We start from the raw sequence: 9,794 nt of genomic DNA on the forward strand, positions 1-9,794 counted from the left end.
CGATACACAAAACGAATCTACATAAAATAACTCGTCATCCAATCCCATTCGGGCTCCACATGTGAAATGATGATACATCTATTAAACGTCTCTGTGGTGAAGATACTTGCAGAGTAATTTGGAAGGCTGTGCAACTCGCTGCAGGATGCAATCTGTTTCCTGCTCAAACAGATGGGCCTGCCCTACATGTATTCTGTGATCTGCACCCAAAACTAGACTATAATACTGCATGTATAGTGGATTATAAACTCCATCTAATACTTCTATTCACTTTTTAATATAAATTGGACTGTTTAAAATAAAATATGGCATGGTGGAATGTGTTTTGAGTCACTTTCTTATTAGCTTGAGAAAGATTTTGTCCACATTTTCTCTGCAAATGGATCTAGCTTGTTGTTTTAGTCATTTTGTATTATTCAATAGTAGTAGACTGTCATTACACAGGCGGATTTGATTTACTGCTTATATTGTTGCTGTAATAAGGGTATATTACTGGTCCCATGACATTTATTACCTATTTGTGTGCAAATAAGGTTATTATTCAATAGATTGTCATCAGCTGTGCACAGTCTCAGATCAATTTGCTCCATCAATATGCTTCCATTTCTACTGCATACACAAAACATTCGCTTCCTGGCTTTCTGAAGTAAAATAATTTCCTAGCTCTAGCAGTCTAAATGAAGTGGATCCTGAATGCCACCTGCTGGGCTATCAGTGAATCATGCGTTTGTGTCAGCTGTGAGCAAGCATCATCCCCTCTTTTCATCCACTCTGCATCCTCATTTTGTTCTTATTTCATTCCATTGCTTTTGCTTTGCCTTGGGGAAACGTAGAGCTCAAGTGGTCTTGGTTTTTCCCAACAGAGAAAAGGAGACGTCACTGGTGAGACACTGAATCACCCACTACAGAAAAAGCAAATGGTCTCACGCTGTCAAAAGGCAACTCTAATTCAATACAGTGCACCTGCCTCTGGGCATTAGTTTGATATGCATCTGACAGTAAACAGAAGCAGAATCCAGGGTTATAATCGCCAGTGTTAAGTATCAACTAGGCGACGGGGCCAGAGCATACGTGATAGGGAGCAGCAACAACAAAACAACAGTTTGTGCACAAAATATAAGGAATTATAGACAAGACCTTTTATTTTTCAAAGTCACATTTGGCCTCCAGTAAATTTGGAGTCTGTTTGTGGTGTTCAATTTAGATTTAATAAGAACAATATCACATAATGCCACAGCCTGCAGCCTATCACATAAAGGACATTATATTCTACTTTGTAGCTTCGCTGGCTCATCTGTAATTGTTTCTTTGAAGAAATTATACTGTCTTGGAAAGCAACAGCTTAGGAGCCACACAAATAAATACCAGTTGTTTTTTTGTTTTTGTTTTGTTTTTTATAAAAGGTTGGGCTGTTTCTAAAGTTCTTATTTTATTCCTTTTATGTAGCGTGACCCATCTCTGGGCTGACATTTACAGAGATACATCTTTGCTGATTTTACATTGACATTCACAAGACCAGATCCCACGGGGTCAATTTGATTTCAAATCTTGGAGCGTGGTAAAGCACACAAACTAAACAGATCATTTTCATGCCCAACATTTTGGCCAGTCACACAACTGATTAGACATTAAAGCAATACTACTGGGGGCAAAGTCGTCACCATGTTATATCTGCCTTTTTTTTATTATTATTTCCCACACAAATATTAAGACACCATTTTTTTTATTAGTTACACAACTGGCACTCATTTGACAACACAACAATACAAAATCATCAGATGACGACCCAGACATTCTTTGAATTGTACAACCAAGCAACATTGTAAACAATTAGACTGACATCTAAATTCATTTGATGGGTGAGTCCAGGATCTCTTGGTAATCCTGCCGAATGGCTCTGCTCACCCTGTACAGCTTGACTCCAGTCAGAGTAAACACACTAATCATGATGACTAGGCCCCCGATGACGTCATAGACAGAGGGGATCATCCTCAGAACGATGAGCTGGAGAAACATGGCAACCACAATCTCCAGGTGCTGCACGGTGCTCACTAAGGCTGGATGAAACTTATTTAGAGCATAGTAGACTCCGAGAAATGCCACAGTGGAGCAGATACAAATCCCAATTAAATAGCCCCAGGTCTCCGCATCCAGAGGAATGATGGGCTCCTGCATGATAAACATGGTGGAGGCGCCCCAAACTGTGCCCGTCCAGCCGAAGGTAAAGAGTGCGGTCCACATGCTGACCCGCTCCTTAATGGCCCTGTAGACGATCATGGAGAGGGCAGCAGTCATGCCGGCCATCACTGTCATTGTGTAGCCAAAGGCCTCCTTCCAAAACCCCAGCCTGGACTTCTCCTCATCTGCTACATTTGGCACCATAACCAGGCACAAGCCAAACACGCTTCCTACCACTGTGACTACATCAGTATAGCCCAGCCTCTCATCCAGCAGCAGGAAGGCTAGAACTGCACTGAAGACTGTGGTGGAGGCACGCCACATGATAGTGCCATTGCTAGGTGGTACTATGGCAAAGGATGTGTAAGCGCAGGTGATTGAGATTACGTTGCAGACACCGTAAAAGAAGAGACGCAGTCGATAGCCCTTGGGGCCAAAGGGGGCTTCGTGGTAGTAGAAGACCACCAGGATGGACAGCACTTGGATCACCGAGCGGATGAATAGTAGCTCAAGAGAAGGAACTTTAGAACGGTCAGCTGCTAAACGAGTAATCAATGCCACACAGCCATGAGCTACTGCTGCCCCAAACAAGGCCATCCAGGTCACCCTGGAGGCCAACACATTCGCCTCGCCAAAGCTGGCCAGCTGCCCCTCAACGCCCTTGTCTCTTTGCACACTTGGCTGCTTAGGTTGGGTTTCCATGGTTCCAAAGAAAGTCCTGCCACCTTTGCTATCTGACACCAGTCTCTTCCCCACATTGGCTTCAGCAAAGGCGCCAAAGTCCTCAAAAGAGGGTGCATCGTCATAGCCCTCATCTCCAGGCTGAGGGAAGTGAGTGGCATATTTCACCGTCACTGTGTTGGGGTGAATCTTGACCCGCTTTTTTGATCCGTACTGAAGCGAAGATGAAGATATATCCATGTTGTATGGGCGTCAAATGGGGCAATCTGAAAAATGAAGTGAAATCCATTACAGTGTAACAGCAACCAAAGTGCTGTCAAATATTTGGACTTAGTTTAGAGGTTTGCATAATTTATCTCTCAGTATCCAAACCGCCACACTCACATGTATCCAAAATACACATGTGCTGACACACAACAAAAATCTCTCACGTTACCTCGTCGCTGTTACCTTTTACCCTTCCTAGATTTACACTTGTGTTACATTGCCTCTGTGTATATAGGCTGTGTATATCCCGTGTGAGCTCATAAAAGCCAAGCAGCAAACATTGTGAGGCTGATGCAGTCTGATGGGGATGAAATTACATAACAGGGATCCACCAGGGGATGATATATGAATGTGGGCCACTTATGAGCTGAATGGAACTGCACACCATAAATAAGCAAATCCTGTAGCTATGTCGGTGTGTGTGAAAGGGTTAAATGGAGGGGAAGAGTTTGAACCTTTTCTACTTTGTTTTATACAGCGCAAGGATTTAGCTTCAGTAGCCTTACTGATTATTAATATTCATTATAAAATATAATTTTCAAAGTGTAAAGCCTAAATATATTTATATATACTGTGAGTATGAAGTAGTGCCTCTGATGTTTGTTTGTTTTTTCTTAACTCTAAAATTTATGGCTACTGCAGCATTCATTTGGGCAATACACAGCACATCAAAACCACAAGGGGGCAGATAGGTACTCTTGTTTGTCGTCTCTCTTCCTCTTGCTCCTCCTTTTTGAAATATAGATGAATATAACTTCATTACTGATAATTAACACAAGTCACACGTATATAAGGTATTAAAAAGCCTAAAGCCTAAAACAATGCTTTCTAACACCTACAGGACATTCATTACTTAACATCGTATTTTTAGCTGGCCAAACCAATTAAAGCGATTTATTTTCCACCGATGTACGAAAAAATTTAATAAGAACGTGTTTTCAAACCGATAATTATTTAAGATAGTAGACTATCTTAAATGCCACATTTTTTTCATGTCATTCAATCTCGTTGAAATCTGGTTAAATGTATATTTAGATACCTGTATTTTGACAAGCTCCTATGTGAGCCATTATAGCGCCAACTTAGCGTAGAGAGAGGAAAACATGTTATCGGTGAACGTCTTACCTTTTTGTTCCTTAAATAGTTCCTACTGTTGCACGGATCCGGGTTTTTGTCATAAAAGAAGATTTTGTCGAATTTCTTGGTCCTTACATTCGCTCATCTGCAACTGCCATTTCTCCATCTTCCGTCTCAAGTGGAGCACCTTTTCTTTTTTCTTTTTTTTTCTTTTTAAAAAAAGATGCGTGCTGCTTAGGTTTTTCGTTCTCCACTCTCTCGACGGACACTCCTTCTGCCTCTGATGAAGCTGAAGCTGCTGTTGCCGAGGCGGGTGATGATGATGCTGGTGCTGATGATGAAGTTGAAGGAGGGGATGGAGGAGAGGAGCAACTGTCACTGTCACAGCCAGCGGTTACTCTTCCTCATTCTCCTCCTCGAGAGTCCTTCCCACCTAGGCTCGCTCATAGTCATCATCCCTCAGGGAAAAGAGAAGCGCGTCTGTCATTCATCATCATCATTTTCATTAGATTAAAACCCCCATCCACTTTAAGAGCAGCATTTGAATTTCCTATGCGACTTAGTTATGGAGAGATGCAAGAAATATTAAAGTGCAACCAGGTTATTCTTATTCTCTTCTTTACAGACATTTTGAACATGTATCACTTTTACTGCACAATATATAAAGCAATTTATGTAATTACAGTATATTTCACACACTGTGCTTTATCTCTTTATCTCTTTTCAGCTCCTGGTATATTCTAAATTGCCCACAGGTGTGAATGTGAGTGCAAATGGTTGTCTGTCTCTCTGTGTTAGCACTGCCACAGAATGACAACCTGTCCGGGGTGTACCCCACCTCTCGCCCTATGGTAGGTGAGATAGGCCCAGCCCCCTAGCAGCCCTGACAAAGGATAAGGAGAAGAGGATGGCTGGATGGATATTTTGCTAGACTAACCCCCTAACCCTAACCCTCTGATGTTGTGCCAGGAATCTGCTGGAACCACTCAATTCTTATTGGAGTCCTATTGGACTTCACATCTCTCAGCTCCTGGTACTTGCCTCTTTTCTCATGCTGTTTTTTCCTGATGTTGCTGTCCTCTGTGATTGCCACCTCTATCAAAACGTTGGTCTTCTACTCTTCATCAACCATCAGTATGTGTCCCTGTCCAGCAGGTGGTTGCCTGTCTTGAAGAAGACCCTAGCCCTATTGTTCTCACCCACCTTTGGTGGTGTCTCCAATCAGGACTTGGCAACCTCTAGTCCATGCATCACAGATATTTCTAAACATGGGACTATGTTTAGAAATATCTGTGATGCATGGACTAGAGGTTGCCACTTGGTTGTACCTCTCAATGTACATGCTCCTCTTACAAACTGCTACTATGCAGCATATACATTATAAGCGGACTTGAGATTCCCTATAATCCCATATCCACGGGATACCATAATAAGATTTGATAATCCTATGTGGGAATAAAGACCAAAGCCCCCAAAAACATGCCATATAAAAAGGTAAAACATCCTGAAAGGACAATTAAGGCGTGACATATGGTGGCTGGAACTTGATGAAAAGTAAGAGTAAATTTGTAGTTTATAGTCACCTCAAGATGAAGGAAGTTGAAAGCTGTTAAATTAGACTGTCGACTTTACTCCCACAGGCAATGCTACAGGAGCCTCAGCTGGTAATATAGATCATAATGCCATTAGCTGCCACTGCCTGTGTAACATGTCGGATTTTAATTGGTACCGTGCACAGAGGAAGGTGATTTGTGAAGCTGTGGCAATTAACTTTGTGTCAACATTTACATTAAGCTATTTACAGTCACCGTAAATCAGACAGCAGGGAACTGTCATTTTAGGGGTTATAACTAACCTATTAAGGGAGCCAATAAAGGTCGCTGTATAGAAGCAGCAATTATTATGAATGAACAGGTCACCTAATAGTGCTCATATGTTTGTCCATCATATGAATAAAAGGTCAAATTGCTGCATACATAAACACTACATAAACACTAATGTCACAAAGTTTGTTTCTTGATGAGGTAGAACTAGTCCAAATTTGTTGCACTGATAAATAATTTAATATATAAAGAGTACACATTATAGCCTACCTACCACCTCATATGGTTAAACATTCATCTTCAGGAAGGGCTGCAACTGCAAACTCATTATCTCACAAAGGCAACTTATTTTCTCCCAGATTACGTGTCATGTGGTGTATCAAAAATTCTTTGCTAATCAACATATCTTTTCTTTGCTTTTCCATTATTGCTCCTTATCAGACAACCAGTCCTGTATTAAATAGGGTTGGATTCCTCACCGTGGTAACCCAGAAAATGGAAGAGAAGCTTCTAATGTGGCAGCTGCTGTAAAGGGTCCCAAATCGTTATCTTTTTCTAAGCTTAAATAAGATGCTTGTCTGCCTAAAGCTAAACCAAATCTTAAACAGTCACGAAAATAGTAACAAACTAAGTAAAATCACGCAGTGCCACTCAGGAGATTATTCATTACTGCATAATGTTTACTGGAAGCAAAATATGTTTACTTTAAAATCTTTTTTAAGGCAATTTTTAGGCATGAAACAAGGCGACACAGGCGTGTTTCTACCCCTTTAAAAAGGCTAATTATGTGTTTGCACCCAGCTAATTTTGCCACGTCCTCTCATTTTATTATTAGCGATGCATTATTTTATAACAAAAACATTGATGAGATGGAACATTTGGACTACTGGGAGGCGTTGAAAGAAGTGAAATCCTGGAGGATTTTTTATTGTCTCATTTAACCGGGGAATGGCTTTGTTCTATCAAATATCTCCAGGGAGATAGCAACATGTTAAGCTCCACTAATCCTGACTGCACCAATTTTATGTCTGGCATTTTGAAGAGGCAGCTCACAAGCAGAGGTATCTTTAAAATAAAAGCCTATTGATTGCATTATACCACCTACAGAAAGCACTGGCCCTCTGTAAGGTCTTTTCATGTAATTCCTATTCCTCTGATGCCCTGAGCGGAGAACATTCTGTAAATGAATCAGACTCTTAGGCAACAATGGGCACGTAATGACAAGACCTCGGTGGCGATAGCAAATCATGTTTGTTATTATTTGCTGTGAAGCAGCAGTTTTCAGTCCAATGTCTTTGCATGCACACAAACATTTCAAGACAACATAAAAAATGATATATTCGGCCGGCACCACATGCAGTTAATCAATGCAAAAATCTCAAGAGATACACATAAGAAGTTGTTTACATTTTTTTAAAGTTAATTTTAAGCAGTTGTTTAACTAGATTTGCCTTGTGCTTGCGTTGGTCCATAGAAACCCAGCCAGGTACGAGATATGCAAATGAACAGTGACTGGAAGTCTTACAGACATTGCAAAAATTGTGTTTTACTGAAATGTGGCAAGATTTGCTAAAAAAATATCAAAAATGATTTCACATATAGTATTTCAGTGCTGGCAACAGTTGCACAAGCTGTTATATGTTACCTGACTCCACAGCTGTCACCTCATATCCATCTTTCTTTTATTTCCTTCAGAGAAGTGTTCTCTACTGAAACTGGAGCCTTGTATTACCCCTGCTTGCTTGTTGTTGAACATAGTGGAGAAAAAATGAGAGCCTCGAGGTGTTTTTGTGTTGATCACCAACTGGACCCCCCTCCCTCCACCTTCCTCGTTTGGTATTTCACAAAAAATCAACAAAGGACGTGTTTCTCATTCATCTTCTATTTTGGGCTTTAGCAATTTCTTATTGATTAAGCAATTATATCTCTGTTTCCCGAGACCAGGAGAAGATGGTGACAAGCAATCCCTTTAGTTGTTATGGGGAATGTAACAGCTGGCCTGTCACTGACATCCAATGAAATGAGCTGAAGTTGGTGTATGTGTAGTCCTTTTAGGATCTTTTAGGATTGTGCAAACCAAGCAGTAAAGACTATATGCTCGGCCCAAACGTTTTGCATTAACTGGCCAGACTAATGCTAATTATCTACATGCATAATGATGCACTAATTTATGACCACATTAACAGCAATTTTAGTTCATCCATTTGTTGCTAGAAACACATTTTGAATGTTGCAAATTGTGGTTCGGTGTTGTTTGCTCCTAATTCACTTTGACTGTGAGAACGCACTGGTAATGTGTAGCCAGCTGTCAAGGACCAAGCCAAACTGTTACCAGCATAATGATACCTGCAGACATTGCTCTGAGAATAGCTCAGCGAGATTCCTGCAGGTTTTGTTTTCTGTCTATGTACTGAACCCAAAATCAAATAGTGCCCCATACTTTCATGAATCACAAATAGGGCAACTCAGCAGCTTGTTCTAAATCAAGCCTTTTAAATTATGCATGAGCAGGAGAGGTTTCCCTTCGTGAAACGAAAGAAAACAAGAGAGAAATTATGATTTTTTTCTGAGTCAAATGATGTAATAATTATCTAATCACACACCTCAACTATGAATGAGTTATCCCTGATCTGATATGTATTAAAATAATATCTTTATTCATGAACATTCATATATGCTTTTAGAAGAAAAGATTGCCATACGCTCATCCAAAGGCCATCAGCTCTTGTAACAAAATGGGATGGAAAGCTTATTCATCTCAGAAAGGTATAATTTCACCTGGAAGCCAAACATACACCGGGGGAAGACGGCGCATGGAGGAGTTAACTTCATTCATTTGAATCTGTCACCACAATGAGCTCATACTGTACCTTTGAAGATTATTCTTTTCATATCTGCCAGAGATCAGATACAATGATGCACTACTTAATCAGCTGCACTCATCACTGCAGATATTCCAGCAATTATTCATGTGATAATAGCCTGCAATATTATTCAAACCATCAGCTTGATAATGAACCTTTTTGGACTTTTTCCACATGTCTTCTACACTTCTTGTATGTACTGTAGCAGATGATGAGACTTAACACATTAAATTTATTTATTTTTGGATGCTCTGTTATTATTAGATCCTCAGAGCAGTTGAGGCTGAGAATAATTGGGTCCTTAAGCTCCAGCAGCTGTTTTTTTTTTTTAAGAGTTCATCCCTCAGTGCGAGTACCTACTAAGTAAATAGCCAGTAAAGAAAGCTGTGATGACTTTCTTATGGGAATTTTTAATCTCTGCATAATTTGGGTGGAGGATGCTGTGGCCTGTCGTTACTTTCAGATGTTTTGCAGCCAGCTTACGTCATAGCTAGTACACTGTGTGGCTGTAGGTTGAGACTTTGATTAGAGTTGATGTGTGTGAGACGCAGATGGGTAAGTTTAAAGTTCACAAGTTTATTTTCTGTGAGTATTTGTCATGTGGAAAGCTGCGTCAAACACATTTATCAGGTACACCTGTTCATCTGCATGTAAACCAAATTATCTAATTAGACAGTCGCATGAGAGCAACTCAGTGTATTTAGGCATGTAGAAATAGTAAAGACAAATTGAGTATTAGAAAGGGGAATAACGTTGATTTAAGTAACTTTGAACGTGGCACAGTTGCTGGTGTCAGGCTGAGAGAAAGTATGTGAGAAACTACTTTTCTACTGGCATCAGCAGTTTCTGAAATACTTTTGCTTTTTTGAACCATTCTCTGTAAAACATCCAGTGAGCATCAGGG

The 9,794-nt window shown here is 40.4% G+C and overlaps 1 protein-coding gene across 1 annotated transcript; it reads right to left on the reverse strand.

Moving 5' to 3' along the window:
- Positions 1-1,657: 1,657 nt before the first annotated feature.
- On the reverse strand, positions 1,658-4,939 carry slc35g2b (solute carrier family 35 member G2b). Its single transcript, XM_085468300.1, has 2 exons — positions 4,252-4,939; positions 1,658-3,125 (listed from the first exon to the last, which is right to left on the reverse strand). The coding sequence occupies exon 2, from the start codon at positions 3,097-3,099 to the stop codon at positions 1,849-1,851; it is 1,251 nt and encodes a 416-aa protein (XP_085324426.1). The 5' UTR covers positions 3,100-3,125; positions 4,252-4,939; the 3' UTR covers positions 1,658-1,848.
- Positions 4,940-9,794: the final 4,855 nt, after the last annotated feature.

Source organism: Copadichromis virginalis, linkage group LG9 (assembly GCF_057382275.1).
Source record: "Copadichromis virginalis isolate Kocher_CV1m ecotype Utaka linkage group LG9, C_Virginalis_male_GT1.1, whole genome shotgun sequence".
NCBI classification, from domain to species: domain Eukaryota; kingdom Metazoa; phylum Chordata; class Actinopteri; order Cichliformes; family Cichlidae; genus Copadichromis; species Copadichromis virginalis.

Bases quoted from the DNA above. Each gene is read 5' to 3' on its own strand.
- slc35g2b (XM_085468300.1), bottom strand. From the start codon at position 3,099: ATGGATATATCTTCATCTTCGCTTCAGTACGGATCAAAAAAGCGGGTC.